Raw genomic sequence first — 17092 nt, 5'->3', positions numbered from 1 at the left:
TTAATAGCATTCACTGTCCTTACAGAGTAGGCTACAGACAAAAATCACACCGTTCCAGAAAGCACCTTCTTCCCTGTACTGTACCCCCCTCTCCATGGCAGTACTGTCAAAGAACAGCAGACCAGGATAAGAAGTCAGGAAAAAAAATTCAAACTCACTATTTCAAAGCCAAAAAGATACTTTCGAAGAATATGGAGATCAGAACTTGCTATTCTGCAAAAATTTTGCTTTGGCCTGTTGGTATCTCAGTATTTAAAAGAAAACACAAACCAGCTGGTTTTGGTCAGTAAAGTGTCCATTTAATAAACTCCGTAGCCACATTGCCCACCCCTTCCTCCCACCCTAAAATTTAAATTCACACTTAAGCAGCAGATGACATAATTTGATGGTGTACAACAGAAGTTTTTAAATCTGCACTCTTAATACTAAGAGTATCAGGGGCTAGTATTTGACAAAATTACCTAGAACTCAGATGTGCCCATGCAAAAAAGCAGATTTTTATATACAGTCCCTATTTTTTTTCTTATAAATTTAAATATTTTACAAAAATGTATTTTCAAAATGTATAAAGTTTAGTGAATACCCCCAATGTATCTTAAAATAAAATGTTATCTGATTTCAAAGGTTATTTCAACAATGAAGTCTAAATTGCACCAGATAAAAGGCACTTGTGCTGTGTGATGTCTTGAGCAAATATATGTTAGTTTATAATACAGTAATACAGTGTGGTCTTGAATTCATGCAGTTGTCTCTGAGCATCAAGCATCATTAAAGCAGCCAAAAGAGATCGTGAGTAAACTTGATTCCACAGTTGTAAAAACATTTTCTATCGCTAAGTCGAACATACAGCACTGTGCTCCAGCTCTGACTCTAGAATCAAACGCTACAGAAAAAACTGCTGTCATTCACATGGGAATTCAAACTACATTTCATTCTCTCATAAGTTACAAAAAGAAGTATGCCATTTAATTATGAAACTAAACCACCAATGAACAGCTCAGTGTTCAAATAGTTTGTGCCAATGAAAGTCTGTATTTTAAAAACAAGCTAGGGGCTAGTTATTCAAGGAGCAGTGCATCGTATTTTCAATTTCCACTTCACTGTTGAGATAAAAGCGCAGTCCTATTTGCCTTCATCTTCTCCAGCCTTTTCATTAAGTGGCTATTGGTCATCTCCATCTCTTCTATCTTATCCAGTGCTGTTCTTAACTACAAAATGAAAGCAAAAGTTACGATCACTTTTGTTTACTTGGACTTTCTGTTGTTCTTAAGCTTTGACAGAGGAAATTAAATCAGGAATACGTGTATTATATGCTTCATAAGAGTGCCACGTAAGTTAAGACACAACACTTTCATTATTGCATGCAGTCAGATGAACTGGAATTCAACTGTTGAAAAAAAATAATTGGGAAGCAACTGAAACATAAAACACGTACTGATTCTAGAAGAACTATGTGCCTTCAACCTTCTATTACACGCTATTTAAAGGTAAAGTCCTCTCCACTGTTGTAACTTGCTGATGGATATATATTCCCCCTGGGTAGCAGGTGTCATGCTAATCATGCAGCAGCTCTTAAGCAAGCCTGATCAGCAGCTCAGTTAAATACAGCTTCTTCCCAGCTCCCTGTGAGGTGCATGCTGGAAGCTTCCCAGGCTGACACATGACATAGGGAGCATTTGGCTCCCCAGTAATTTTTATGGAATGATTAGTTTAAAATAGTACAAGTTATCACATTTAGAAGAAAATACCATTTTAGATCTTTCTTTCAAGGAAGCACTGCACTGAATTGTAATTAGTATTATTTTTATGTGCTACACTTGCCTTCTGAATGCAACACTGATAGACTCGGTATGCTCCAAAAACACTTAGAAGCTGTAACTGAAGATTACAAAAACCACAGAGCTCGAAGGCAAAAGACAGAAAGGTTCAAGACAAAGGAGCACAGAGCTGAAAAGGAAATCAAGTCAATTACCTCTCGCTGAAGCTTCCTCTTTTCAGCTTTGAGTTCATCTTCTACTTTTTCGGCATTTTCTGCTGCACTTTTATACCTTGCAACCTGCCCCTCAAGTCGTCCAATCTGCAAACCCAATAAGACAAAAGGAATGATTACTCAGGTGTTCCAGCACCTCTTCTTCCCTTTCTGAAATAGCACTGTACACAACCTGTGAATTACCCATAGTATTTCCCTCTGCAAAGAGTAGGATTAACTGTGTTAGCCTCAGCCGTAATTGCAAAGAGAGTGTTTAAAAGAACTAATAAAACAGTAGAATAAATTGTGGGCAGAAACTTGGAATACTCTTCACTGCCTGTCCCTCCCTGCCAAGGGTCACAGGAAATGGTAGAGAATGCGACACAGCGCAGGACACAGCTGAGAAGATACAGAAGATAAAAGAACTAAATGTTGGAAAAAGAAAAAAAAAAATCAAGAACTAAAATTAAAAATAAAAGCTGGAAAGTTGAAAAGCAGAGACCATATGAAAAGGTGCAAAGGGTGCAAAGTAGAAAGGAGACTGTAACTTATCAGGACATGATGCAAGAGGTCTTGAGCTCAAGCACAGAGTGCAGTTTGTCTTGAGGGGGCTCAAGACAAATCCTGGTTGCAGTCTGCAGGTGTTAAAGCTCACTTGCTGGATTGTTCTATTTATAGCTCCCTGCTACCCCCAAATCCATAGAATGGGCTAGTAGCCTGCTGCTGTGCAAGAGAGAACAGCTATGCATCTCTGATTCAAGCTATAATCCTTCATGTGATTTTTAGGGGATCTACAGAGATGCTGAACTATAATATCGTGTTACTGACTTACAATCGCAAAGTGTAAGTAAGTGTGAGATATATCTATATGTACATCTATAAAAACAAATTCTTGAATTTCAGAGAGTAATTTATATACTTTCCACAGTCTACACAACTTTCTTACAAGTAATTAAGCTACATAAACTGATTTTCTTGAAATAATAGCTTCAGTTCCTCTTTATATTCTGCTGTACATTCATATTTTAGAAAATTAACTCCAGATTATTTTATCTTTTGGTTGGACTATGCACAGGTATTGCATTGCAGGAAATATGAAAAAATACAAATGTAGTGCCATTCTGTGAAAAATAAAGAACAAACAGTAAATCAAATGATGAAATATGTTTTCATAGGTTTTGTTGAAAAACATATTGTAAAAGTGTGCAGAGTAAGTGCAATGATAACAATAAATATGAAGAAAGACACACTTACATTTTGTTCCAAGGTAGTTATGTCTTGTTCAGCTTTTGAAAGCTTAAATTTGTATTCACTAATTTGTCTGTTGGCATCTCCTAGACAAAAATTAACATGAATATATTACTTAAAGCAACTCTATAATCTGGCAGTTTCCCTTTTAATTGAAATCCATTAAAAAGACCATTTTATTGAGAAGCCCATGTACAGGATTATATGAGGTAAATGTTCTTTCAGAAATATTTTTTGAGAGTATGAAAAGTAATTTTCCTGTTATTCAGAGAACACGACTACTGTGTAAGAGTGTGCATTGTCTCAGATGTATACATGAGATGCACACCTTTTAAAATACACATAATTAGATCAAACTCATCTCTCAAAAAAACAGAATCCACACAATAGCCTACACCCACTGCAAAACAGGTCAAATCACAACAGACATAATACCAGCAGCATTTAGTGTAGACATATGTAATAACATTTGAGTGATAAGGAGCACAAGGCTTGAACCTGCCTGGCAAACTCCTAAGGAGCTCTGCAAGCTATTTTGGTGTTATATTTTAGCCCTGCCACTGCCAGTGCTCTGTTCATGCTCATTGCCACAAGCATATTAAATGACAAACTGTCAAACACGTACAGTTTTCAGCTGACGAAATAGCTTGCTTGAAATGGAAAGCAGCTTAGTGATTCGCTGAAGCAACATGGAATATTGTGTTAAATTTCAATAATTTGTCATGTTTTGCTTCAGAGAATAATAGTATTTTAGATTAAGTTTCTGTGTCAAAGATGCAACAAAATTTAAAAAAAAAAAATCAGGTATAATATACTAACAAAATATCTTAGCTGAAACTCTATCAACCTAAAATTTTATATTGTTCAAGTAGTGGCACTCATTCTAGGAAATCAAATAAAAAATAACGTCCCAGCATGTTGTTATTCAACACTGAAAGAGGCAGATTTTTAAGCTATTCTGCAGTGAAAAGTTTCCTGCAAGGAGATATACCAACAAAAAACTAGGTGCTCAACAATACATTCATTCACAATATTACTACTGCACAATAATACAGGAAAAAGAGTTGGAAGAGTGTTTCCTCTCCCCAGTCAGAATACCTTTGGACAGTGACCATATACCTACTCTGCATTTCTATGAGCTGCAAGTCAGAACCGTTCTCTAAGCCTATGATATCTGGATTCATGCCATCACTTTTAGAATATTTCTGTCGCTCTTCTTCCAACTGCATCTTCAGTTTTCTAACCTGAAAAAGAAGCATTCTTCTGTGAAAAAAGAGACGCCCAGAGGTTCAGTAGCTGTGTATCTGTGCATTCAATGGGATAAAAGGTGGAGCAGCCCCGCGACACCCCTGGCTGAGGCGGATCTGTAAGTGGGAGCCGCAGGGGTGTGCAGGGCAGGCAGGGAAGCCAGCCCCCGAGGCCTGGGGCTGCAGGCCCCCAGCCCACTGCTGGGTGCACGCCCTCCACCTGTCAATGCAGCACCCAAACCCCCCTTTGGTCAGTGCTGCAGGGATTTCTGCGCCACGCAGGGGCTCCCAGTAACTCTAACAGAGCTGCCTTTCCAGAGGAGGCGGCGGCGCTAAACTCTGTTTATGAATTTCTTCTACAGTATACCTTTTAAACTCTAAACATGTATGGAGATAACGAACAGTAGCCTGGAGAGTTTACAGAAAGAATAATCCACAGCTTTTTGGTGGTTCTCTCTTTTAGTCCACCTGGAAGCAATCGTTCTAGGCAAGCCTGTCATGCGCATTAGTCTTAAACAGTTCCATTTTATGCTACAGCAGCTGTTAGGATTTTTCCAGTACCCAGGGAACACAGATTCCTCAGGTTTTTCCTCTGTGTCTGAAGTTGATAAAAAAAGTGGGAGCTATCTTTTTGACTCATCAAAAAATTGCCCTACAGATTAACGGTATGGGAATTATATTTGCAAAACTCCCACTCATGATACATATTAAATATTTTAACAATGATTTTTATGTGGTGATAAATATGCATATATGTCTTTATACACTTATATTTCATAACCTTGATACAATACTAGAATTTATTGGCATTCTAAACCAAGTGCCTATGATAAAGTTAAGATACATTCCCAGCAAAAGCAAATGTTGACACCACCACTTTAAATTTGCAATGTATTCAACCAGAAGCACAAGAACTATAGTATTTTTAATAACTGGCTGTGTATTTTCTTGAGTTGTTTCTTCTCAATACTGAACTGTAATAAAATACAACTAGAATTATCAAATGGTTTGGGTTGGAAGGGACCTTAAAGCCCCCCCAGAGCCCCCCTCTGCCCCGGGCAGGGCCCCCTTCCCCCAGCCCAGGGGGCTCCCAGCCCCGTCCAACCTGGCCTTGAACCCTTCCAGGGAGGGGGCACCCACAGCTGCTCTGGGCACCCTGGGCCAGCGCCTCACCCCCCGCACAGGGAACGATTTCTGCCTCACATCTCATCTAAATCTACCATCTTTGAGTTTAAAATGTCACCTCTTGTCCTATCCCCCCACCCCCTGACCCAGAGTCCCCCCCCCTCTTCCCTGCCCCCCCTTTAAGCCCTGGGAGGCCGCTCGAAGGTCTCCCCGGAGCCTTCTCTTCTCCAGGCTGAACCCCCCCAACTCTCTCAGCCCGGCCTCCCAGGGGAGCTGCTCCAGCCCCCCCAGCATCTCCGTGGCCTCCTCTGGCCCCGCTCGAGCAGCTCCGGGTCCTTCTGCTGTTGGGGGCCCCCGAGCTGGCCCCAGCACTGCAGGGGGTGCATCTCACAAGAGTGGAGTTCAACTTTGGTAATATTACTTTTCTATTTCAGTAACTGAAATGATTGAAGAAATAGTAACACTTAGCAATTTGGAAGAAAATGCCACTTCAGCTAATGAGAAAGTAATTTTATTGACTTTCTTTTTATTTTGTCTTATGCAAAACTACTAAAGAACAACTTTAAGAATGTGCACCAATAATAGAGTCAGCAGCAAGCTAGATTTCAGCTAACCGGTTAGTGAAATGAGGTTTCTTTACTAACCAAGATCAAAGTCACAGGGATAAGGACACTAGTAAGAGGAGCTGATAATTCCTGGTAGCCAGGTAGGGAAGAAGTTTAGTGTTTTATTTTGCTTTAAGTTCTTATGTATTTGATTAAGCACCTTTGGTACTTAATATTTGCTTATTGCTAATATATTAGTAGTCTGCAAAAGGATGCACAAAGGTCTGTTTCTGAAAACAGTAGCTTATTTTACCTGGGACAATAATTCTTCCTTTTCTCCAGCCAGTTTTCGTAGCCGGACATCTAAAACCAAAGAACCAAATTAAAAACTAGAGAAATGTGTAACTAAGAACATACTTAAGTTTTTGTTACTTTCCAAATAAAATGCTGTTCAAACTTAAAGCTAATAGCACTGGGAGCATAAAACTGATATTTCACTAATAACAACACATCAGTCTTTAGTTAATAGCAGAAAAAAAGGGAAAAATATTTAATTCACACTGTTTGTTAGTACAACAATTTTAAAAGCAAGACCTCTGATTTTAGTAATTCTTCAAAGTAAAATAACAGCTGAGGATTTTTTTTTTAAAGTCAGTTTTGTCCCAGCATCTAGAACAGCCAAAGTTTTATGCTGATTATATGCCCTTTTCCCTGTCTTACTCTTAAATACTGCTATCTCTTCAGGGAAGGCACTAAGCTTCCCCATATGTTTAAATGTTTGTAGAAAGTGTTCTCAAACCACAAAAAATTACTTGGGAAAGGACCCGTAGGAATGCTGCAGTATCTGTAACCATTCAGAAGATCAGTAATGGCTACAAAGCAGCCTGTCAAGCAACACCCTGCTAAGATTCGAGCAACTCCCTTGGAAATTGTAACTTTGACAGTAACAAAGCATAAAGACATCTGTATTTCACTAGGGTGGAGCCACAGCAGAAACCTGTGTCAAGTCTAATCTCTGTCAAAACAAAACCATGTAACTATTATGTATTATGTACAAATATAATGCAAGTCTATAGAGATGTTTCTTTGCATGTTAACTAACAGAGTTATACAGTGGATTGACCATGCATACAATAACTTGTTTAACATAAGGATAAAAGCAAGTTAAAATAAAGGCTCCCAAAACCTGTATCTTTCTGTTGTCTGTGTAATTTTTTGAATGCTTTTAAAACTTTTTTTTTTCCCAATGTGATGAAGGACTGCACTTGCTTTACACTAATAAAAGAATAAGTAGTTCAAGGAAGGGGAAATAATAAACAATATGTTGGGGTTTTTTATAATGGAAGCTCTTTCATTGATTATACATACTTTTAAAGATTTTTTTTTTTTTTTTTTCATGAAACACAATGGAAAACATACTAATCCAAAAGACTACTCTTTCAGGCAAGATATTTTCTGACAGTAATAAAACAGAAATGGGACCAAGAGATCTAACCAGTTAAAAACATCCAAACACATACTATTATATTTTTTAACTCAAGAGATATATCTCTCTTTTTACTCAGCATAAAAAAAAATATCACAATCTTGAAAGTTGGATAAGCATGCACTCCATAAGCACCACAGGTATATTTCTGTGGCTGTATACTACAACCCACTGAACAGGAGGGAAACAAAGACTTCAAACACACTACAAAGTATGTTAGGATATTTTTACCTAGTGGTCCTTCTCCTGCAGATTCCAAGACTTGAGCAGCTTCTTGTGATACAACTGTGATTGCACCAACCCCTGATTCATGGTTTACATCACCATTTGGTGTGCCATCTGGAATTATAACTAATCCATGTTTCTAAAAATACAAAAGAAAAAAAACAAACACCCTACTCATACAAGAGCAGTGCTAAAATATAATTGGACAGAAAAGTTTTTTAAAAGTTTTTCCAAGGTTTTTAAAAAGTTTTTCCAAGTTGATTGAATCAGTCACAACGAAATGTGCCATTTATCCTACCCTAAGGTCAGGTTTTGAGCCTGCACAATAGTAACCATTCTTCCTCTTTTTCATTGACCTTGATTTCATGCCCCATTCCTGGATTTCTGTTACTGTAAAGTAACTACTACCAACATACCTCTCCTCTCTTCATTGTTTCCTTCAGGTCAGCCAACTCCTCTCTGAGCTCATCTCGCTCATTCTTAATGCAGTCAAAGTAATCTTTCTGTCTTTCTAGGGCCTGGGTTCAGGCAGATAGCAAGAAAAAGAACGGCACAGAGAAAAAGCATATGACAGATAGCAGAGAGATCTTCTACAAGTAAATACAAAGAGCTCAATAAATCTAAAGATGTTAAAAGGGGTATTTAATATATATATAAATGTACGTGTCTGATAACTACCTTTCACAAGCCACATATCTGGTCCCATTGCTGCATTTTTGTCATGACAATTTTTACCCAGGCACATCTTAGTAGATTCTATAATAGATTTTTATTGAGTGGATTCTATTTTTGGTAGATTTTGGTAAACTAAGTTGAATATCAAAAGAGTAAGTGATTCTTAATACAGGAACTCTGTGGCCAGAAATAAAATTTACTGGAACTCAATTATCAAAGATCCTAAAACATTACACACATTGAACTAATTTATCTACCTTTATAGGGCACAGAAGTAAAAGCCTTACCTCATTAAATAAAAAGACCTTAGATACAGAAGCCTGTCATCCACTTACATATACTAGTTTATTTACTACTTGCTTAAGTCTCACAACCACCCTTTACTAAAATAATCAGTTGTAAAGGAAAAAAAAAAAAGTAGCAAACACTAGCAGCACTACTTTAGCACAAAAAGGGATTGCAGCTAAAAGCACAATATGGACATAGATGGGTTTGCCTACCTATGCTGGAGATGTGTTACTTGGCAGTTAATCAGACACTGTCACTTGACCTGGCAGCATCCCAGTATTCTATTCAAATTCAATACTGCATGCATTACAAATAATCCTAACCATATAGCCACTGCAAAAGTGTACACAAATAAATTATCCAACTCAACCTTATGTCATGCATGAATGTTTAGGAATAGACTGATACCAAGAAAGAAATGAAGGTGTATACCTTTGTATTGTAATTGCCCCACATAACAATTGCAGTATTCTGAATTTCAATAATTATCTAGAATCTGTATAATAGATCAATGTTTTAATGTATTACTCTTTATTTCAATAGAAAAAAATTAAGAAATGCTTTTGCACTTGATTTATTAGCATGTAACATTTAATATACGGGTAATTCAACATGTGTGAAGGCATCAGCTGTCACATCATAGTTTAAGAATTCCAAAGATGTCCTTTTATTTCCTAACACATACTAGATCTCTAACTACATTACGAACACTGTGAAGAACCTTAATCATTACATCATTTTACGTTCCACTTAGATATGTGCACTTTGGCCATTACAGCAGAGAGGGAGGGGGAAGTCAGCTCACCCACTTGAGAGAATGGACACAGAGGCCCAGAACCCCACTGCAGACACAGACCATGTGTGCTTGGCAGTGTCCTGTGACCCTGCTGACCTTCCCAAAACATCCTTTCTATTCTCACCCTCTATGCACAAGTGCTGGAAATCAGAACATTTTGATGGAGAAGGAAGTGAAACTGATTTAACCATGTATGTCTACTTGTGGAGAGATTAGTAATCACGTTGAAAAACTTTAGTAAAACTGCTACTGCTTCTGTGTGCAGCGATTATGATAGATGACATGGATTTTGTACTAAATCTACTTCTGCAATTCTTCTATTGGGGCAGAGGGGAGAATTCAGGACAACTAGGATCTGCAGGCATGTTTTAACATACCAGTATGATTAAAGATGATAATCTGACCATTTAGCAGATAGCAGATTTGTCTGGGGTCCTATTTTCTAAATATTCTAAAACCCTTCATAAAATCCATACCAAACTCAGACATGACATTGCTAATTTCAAATTGGCAATGCATGTACAATTTGAAGCCACCAAGCAGCAAGATAGCTGCATATTTCAGGAAGATAACCTGCAAGTTATCATTCAGTGTCCTCAAATTGATGTAATTTAAGGCCAAACACAACTGCAAATTTCAATCACTTTTTAGAAAGAGGACAATGTAAGAAGGCAGGTCTAAAACAATCTCATGCTACTCTATTCTGCTTGCCTCCCCCTTCTTCCTTTGAGGCATCATCAGTCTTGTGTACACTGTAAAACTACATTACAATTCTAGTTATGAACTATTTCTTTGTGAAACTTCTCAGACTTCTGAAGATGGATTAGAGTAAAAGTTAGCAAAGCTACTCAATATTGGGGAGAAAGACTCAAAAACTGTAGCTAAGAAAAGTATGTAAGTGGTTTCAGATAACAGAGATGACAAAGAAAAGACAGCAGCATTTTTACATTTTAAGAACTAAGATTTCAATTCCAAGATGGTAAAAAATAAAAACTGGACAAAAAAAAAAAAAAATCCAGGTGTGGTGTTTAGAAGAATACAAAAACTAGCAGGAAAATTTTGGCTAAAGAAAGAAAATATCTTCCATGTCAAACTGGATGGTGGCTATTTTTTTGAACATTAGTTAAATTATATACCCTGTATTGACTCTGGCAATGTATTTGAAAGAGAAAAAAGTTCTTGCACGGAAAAAAAGGGCACGAATTGAGGCAGTCCAATACACAAAGGTGAAAAAGTAAGTATGGAAAGGATATGGTTAATTAAAGATAAAAAAAAACCTTTCAGAAGAATGTTTAGAAAAAAAGCTTTAAGATGTTGAAATTTATTTTATGATGGAAGAGAAGTTTGCAGTATGGACTGAAGGACTGAAACACAAAATAAATATGGATTGAAAAAAGACAGCGTAACAGTTTGGGGTTTTTTTTTGTTTGTTTGTTTGTTTTTTTTTTTAACTGGGCACCATCAGTTAAAATAATTTTTCAAAGTGACTTGAACTCCAGCAAATACAGCAATTTTCAAATAAATCTGCAGTAAAATTCAGTGAGAAATGACCCTAGAGTTACTAAGAGGAAGACAATACCTTTCTAAAGAGTTTCCAGTTAACTCCCTCTCACCACCAAGCAATGTACTCCTGGCCCAGCCTAGGCCCCAGTTCAGAGCCACTTAGTTATCACCAAGGTTCAGGCTGACTCACAGTTTTACCACCTCTGTGTTGCCTGGAAGCAAAGCTGACAAACCCTGCCTGACCTGCCATAGCTGCGTAGTTCTTTCTGTACCACCTTTCTTCCTATATAGGAGCCCTACAGATGCTCCTCAAAAGGTCCCACACAACCATTTTTTCCAATTCCAATTCCCAATTCCCATAGCTGGTAACTGGTATTTTGTGTGTGTAGTAACACCAAATCAACTTGGTTTAGTGTTACACCTAAGCTAACTAGCCCTAGAAGGATGAGGAATATGCAAGTTGGATGCAGAAGTTAATTCAGGATCATATTTTTTAGCTCTAGGTATGCCAAACGCAAGCATGATCTACAAATATTATCTGAGGCTTCTCTACATTTTGACCCTTAGCTCCTGAAGCTCTCTAGATTTATCCATTATTTGGGGTATTTCATGTCTCTTATCCTAGGTAGTGGAAAGCAGACTGTTTTAAAATCCACTAATTCTTACACAAATTGTTAAGATGACAACAGAGGCAGGAGTCAAATGATGAGCAAGCTTTGAACTGTTCAAGTTTTGAAAATTGTATTTACATCTAAGGAGATTAAAGCTTTAAAAACAATTTCAGATCTGTATAAAATTATATTATTGCTATGCCACTATGGATCGAAATGGACCCAGGCCATTTTTACCTTTATTACGAATAAGGAAAAGATTATTTTCTCAAGCCCTGAATACAGGTAAAAAGTATTTTGTAAAAATTATAGAATTGTATGCATAGCAGTTTATTATGCTATAGATTTTAATTAGTATCAATCATCATGATGTAAGTAAAGATGAAGTGGAGCTCATTTTCTAAAGAGAAAGAATGAAACATGTTTTATATATTTAAATTGGGAGTGGCCTTCATTTCTTTGGAGTACACAGCATTCCTTAGGGTTTGGGGGGCACCCATCTACTTCTAAAAAGGAAAAATAACCTTTCCCCCCATATTTAATTCATACCCCTATTTTTTTATCTTTCCAATTAATTGTCTCCTGGAGATCAAACACCTCTTTGGTTATGGAGTCTATATTCTGCTGCATGTGTTGATTCTCCTGTAATAAATAGGATGAGGGAAGAATAAGAGAGGAAAGTAGTAAGGAAATGGGAAAAAAACAAACCACATTCAAACATATAAAGGAAACTAAATAATAAAAGTAAAACAAAGAGTTTACAAGCATGAAGTTAAAGAAAAAGAGTGCAACATAATATATTCCTTATGAATTTATGCAAGAGAATGGTAATTAGTTTTATTCAATCAATGTTGATGGAAGAATTTAGTGCAGCTAGAGCTGTTTTCTTTAGTAACAGTTCGCACTGCAGACTGGGGGTAACATCCTTTCTGTGGGAAAATAATTACCCTGTTGTAATTTCCAGATACTTTCAAGTACTGTTTGGAAGTGAATACTAATGTTAACAAGTGGTTTTATTAATGTTTTACAAAATTGAAAATCGTCTTTAAGGTATGAAGAAAGAAGTTTGAATCAAGCATCCAGGAAGTAAAATACAGCTGCTGACTGCTTTTTGATACTATATTAATACATATCAAGTGTGGTCTTATTTTTTATCTAACACTGCATTTTGCTGTTTGCCCTGCAAACATAACTAAAATTCTTTGCTATGCTCATGTAATGATGTATGAAGATGACATAAGAATTTTTAGAACTAGAGACAAATTTTTTTTGCCCTCCTAATGAGTGAACTTGATTTTACATCTGGGAATAGAAGACAATGTCTTTCTGCAAAAAGCTAAACGGCTTCAGCTAGATTTTCTGTTACTGTTAACAGTTGGAGAAGTTACTCAAATAAATGGTAAATATGAGTCAAATCTTTGAAGGGACTGCATGCCTTTGGTGAATATTCAACACATATGCTACATTCTACCAAAGCAAATACTCCAGACAAATCTATTGTATATTCTTGATGCACATACTTAAAAAAAAAAAAACCAAAGAACCAAAGAAGAAAGTAAAGGGTTTTTTTTAATTCACAGTGAAGTCAAAGAGAAAACAGAGCAAGTGACAGAGCTACAACGAAAATTTGTTAAGTTTTTTTTCTTGCTTGTCAGCCTTAATCTGCTGCAAAATGCTGCTACGTAGGCTAATCTTACTCCTTTTCTTCTGCTACTAACTTATATCAACTTCAGCTCACGAAGCATATTATTTTCTCAGTAACCATATCAGATCTGGGACTTTTCAGAACTCTTTTGGAATTATTGTACTACTGCTTGGTGAGCACAAGAACTTAGTGGGGAAAGAAGCTGATCAATGATATGCAGTATTATATAGCTTTAGAAAATCAGGTTGTGGAAACTCTGGCCTGTACACTTAAAGACCATTAATTTTTACTGAAACCAAAAGGCAGTGAGAATATCACATATTAATTGAACAACAACTACCAGTGCTAGAACTAAAATCTCTGGGAAATGGACACCCACATACTGTTGACAATATGTATCTCTGTAGACCATTTCATAATGAAGACTGATAATAGCTCTGGGATTTTAGGGCACATTGATTTGTTTCCAGAAAAAAGGGTGAGAGGGGAAAAGAACACACCACACACCCAGCAACACGGTTATGACTCATTAAAATGCTGACCAGTGTTGCTGGTAAGCAAGCAAACTTTCACTACTGTAAACTTCAGTGGTTGATGCTCACAGAAATCTGAAATAACTGAAATGGAAACTTTTGGGAAAGGCAAGAATAACACTTGGTATTATCCATGCATCAGAACTTCTGGCTATGCAAAGATTTTGGTCATACAAACATTAGTTCTGCCTTCACAAGGGAGAAAAGACAAGGAACATTAATGAGAGAACAATGATTCTCACAGGAATTAAGAATTTTACAAGACAACACATTTGAAAACTCTGTAGAGACATTTTCAACTTTATACCTTTAGAGAGACTAATATCTTAAATTCTACCCACTAAAACAAGATGAACTCTTTCTTAAAAATGTGATATAATATTAGCTAATTCTGCATATGATGGCTGTTCCCATACAAGTTTTATACCATGTTTGTTTGCACAAGATCTATCACATCCTAGTTCATATGAACATACCTCTATCAATTCATCTCTCTGTCGAAGGCTCTCTTTAAGTTCATCCAGCTTATGCTGCAGAACACTGCATGTGTGTTTCTGTCTTTCCAATTCCTACATCAAATGAATCATTTATTTTTATTTATTTTGGGTTTGACACTAATTTTCAATATAAAGTTTAAAAAAGTTAGTAATATGACTTAACATTATCTAAAAAATTACTGCAACAATTTGAGAAATTCTACCAACCAAGTGGCTAAAAAAAAAATTAAATAAATAATAATAATAAAAAAAAAAATCACAAAATCAGTGTTTCAGGTAACCTCCAGATACTTACTATACAGAAGAATTTACTTAATAAAAAGTAGAGCAGATAGAAGAGATGCCATAGAGGCTTAAGCATAACATTAATGAGAAAATCTCACATGCTGAGTTTATCTATTGCTGGAAAAACCTGCCACATAGACCTTCACTTTCCAAAAAGCAGAACTGAAGATGTCCTATTAAATTTAAATGCATATTTTATCTTGAGTGTATTGCATTAATTAAATAACTTTTTTTTTCTGGCGTAGGGGGTTGGTAGTGTTTTATTTAAAAAAAAAAAAAAAAAACAACACAATATTCAAAACATCTTTGGCCACTGAGATAGATTAGACTTTTCTAGTAATCCAAAAGTTTTCAACTGTCCTTACCAACTAGATCAGGCTTCTATGGTTTATCTTTATAATTAGAAAAAAAAAAGTCTTGAAAATCCGTACCTTTGACTTCTCTTCATTCTCCCTATAGAACTCTGCTATCTGTTCTTCTTTCTCTTCAATGACGTCCTTTAGAGTATCTACTTGGTAAACCAAGTTGTTTTTCTCATTGTCTAGCTGAGCATTGGAAACCATAGCTTTCTTGTACTTCTCTTCAACTTCAGCTAGTGAATCCTATAGATAGTAGAAAAGCTTATGTTAGTCTAACTTTTTAATGAGCTGCTAAAATGTTAGAATACCACCCTAAAGCTGAAGAGTGCTATCTGTTATACAGTGAGCTTACACAACCATTTTTGTTTCTGAATTATATTCGTGTCTTCCCTTTAGAGGCACCAAGTTCCTGTTCAGTTTCCATTATTCAGGTTAGGTCATACACAGCAATGAAAAGTTATCATTACAGAAGTATGAAAATTACAAGATAATATTCCACTTGCGTTTTCTACTCTGCCACCTTCACAGCTTAATGCAGGGATAAAGTAGTAATATCACAGCTTGACTGTATTTTCAGTGCATGCACAAGAAAACACTCAGAGAACGTGGACAATTAAATGACTAAAAATCACAGAAATATCTAAGAGTAGCTTTAACTTAATGCTCATTATTTAAGTTCTGCTCTATTACCTCAGATTCAAAGTTTTAAGGTAGTCACATTTTTTCAGTAATAATGATTACCTGTTTAAGCAGACATTTTGTCTAAGTTTTAAAAAAAAGGCATGTAAAGATTCACATGCTTAATTCTTTACCTGAAGGTGAACATATGTCTTGATATATACCCTCTTATGCAATTCTCTCATATTTACCAAAATTATTTTATCCTATTATCTTTTTCTCAGTACTGTAACAAACTTCAACTATTCAAATACTAGAACAACTATCACTCGAGGCACTTTTAAACATGCAAGGACTTTAATATGCATTCTTTTAACAATACAAAAAATTGAGTTTCATAGAGTCCTAATGTTAGAATTGAAAAAGAACTAATAAGCCATTCCCTTACTAAAGTAGATCCGTGCCCTACTACAAATTCCCCAGTATTTCATGTAATCTGTTCTTTGAAGGCATAAGTAGTATAACCTTCATTTTTAATTATTTGTATTATGACAGTAGAAGTACTAGCACAGAAAGGGCACCAGGCTTAGATTTTCCAGAAAACAGAACAGTAGGAGTAAGATATTAGGGGAGAAGGTGGCAACAATCTAAATTTCCTAGGAAAATGCTGAAGAGTGCTGTTATACAGCAAAATTATGCAATTATATTTGTGTATTCTTTTAAGAGATACCAAGTCACAGTTCAATATACCATTAGAAGAAAACTAAAGAAGCCCAATCCCTCAAATGCTATTCCATGTTATAAATCTCCATTTTGAGAAAGTTGTCCTGAAAGTACATATACTACCTTTTGTAATTTTATCGTAATCTCTTATACCTCTCTGTTCCATTCACTGAATTCTGGAATTTTGTGCTGGAGAAATACAGTATTTTAGAAATCCCAGAAAAAAAATAACTTAGGACATATCCTGATAGAGTACAGATCAGAAGAAACGAGACAGTCTAAGTAGTGAAAATATAACAAAGGTACCATTATCATCTGGGAAGTAGTATATAGCAAACAGCAAAGAAGAGTCAGGGTAAGAAAGAAGAAAATAATGAAAAAATAAAGGATACATGTAGGCGTATTCAAGTAATTCTTAAGATTAAAACTACAGAAAACATTTTTGTGATAGTGTAAAACATGACAAATCTTGTAAAGACTGGTAAAACAAAATGTCAGAGACAGCAAACCTTCCAAAGCCCTTCAAGGAATAATTCAATTTAGAGGAAAAAAATGAAAACTCTAGGATTAAAGTTAATGCTATAGTCCTTTTATGGGGAGAAAGAGAATTTAACAAAATGTCTAACTAGGAATAAATTCCAATTTGATTATTTCTGTGAGTGTGGTGAATGGAGTCATGCAGTAATTTAGGTTGGCAGAGATCTCTGGATGCCA

At 36.1% G+C, this 17092-nt stretch overlaps 1 protein-coding gene across 6 annotated transcripts in view; it reads right to left on the bottom strand.

Annotated features, from left to right (window-relative positions):
* Window positions 1-277: 277 nt before the first annotated feature.
* Window positions 278-17092, bottom strand: part of LRRFIP2 (LRR binding FLII interacting protein 2) — a 58648-nt gene continuing 41833 nt past the window's right edge. For 2 of the 6 annotated variants that reach the window (XM_032997421.2, XM_032997422.2), the window contains 10 exons: window positions 15110-15280; window positions 14373-14465; window positions 12268-12360; window positions 8262-8363; window positions 7852-7984; window positions 6448-6497; window positions 4341-4461; window positions 3224-3303; window positions 1973-2077; window positions 278-1208 (listed from right to left, as the gene is read on the bottom strand). In XM_032997421.2, coding sequence (XP_032853312.2) covers window positions 1098-1208; window positions 1973-2077; window positions 3224-3303; window positions 4341-4461; window positions 6448-6497; window positions 7852-7984; window positions 8262-8363; window positions 12268-12360; window positions 14373-14465; window positions 15110-15280 — 1059 coding nt within the window. In that variant the 3' untranslated portion in view covers window positions 278-1097. The remainder of the gene's footprint in view (window positions 1209-1972; window positions 2078-3223; window positions 3304-4340; window positions 4462-6447; window positions 6498-7851; window positions 7985-8261; window positions 8364-12267; window positions 12361-14372; window positions 14466-15109; window positions 15281-17092) is intronic. The other 4 variants (XM_032997423.2, XM_032997424.2, XM_032997425.2 and 1 more) reach the window with 2 other exon arrangements.

This window comes from Tyto alba, unplaced genomic scaffold (genome assembly GCF_018691265.1).
Source record: "Tyto alba isolate M040663 unplaced genomic scaffold, T.alba_DEE_v4.0 Super-Scaffold_46, whole genome shotgun sequence".
NCBI lineage: Eukaryota > Metazoa > Chordata > Aves > Strigiformes > Tytonidae > Tyto > Tyto alba.
The sequence above is the reverse complement of the archived record's forward strand: the minus strand, read 5'-3'. Positions and strand labels throughout refer to the sequence as shown.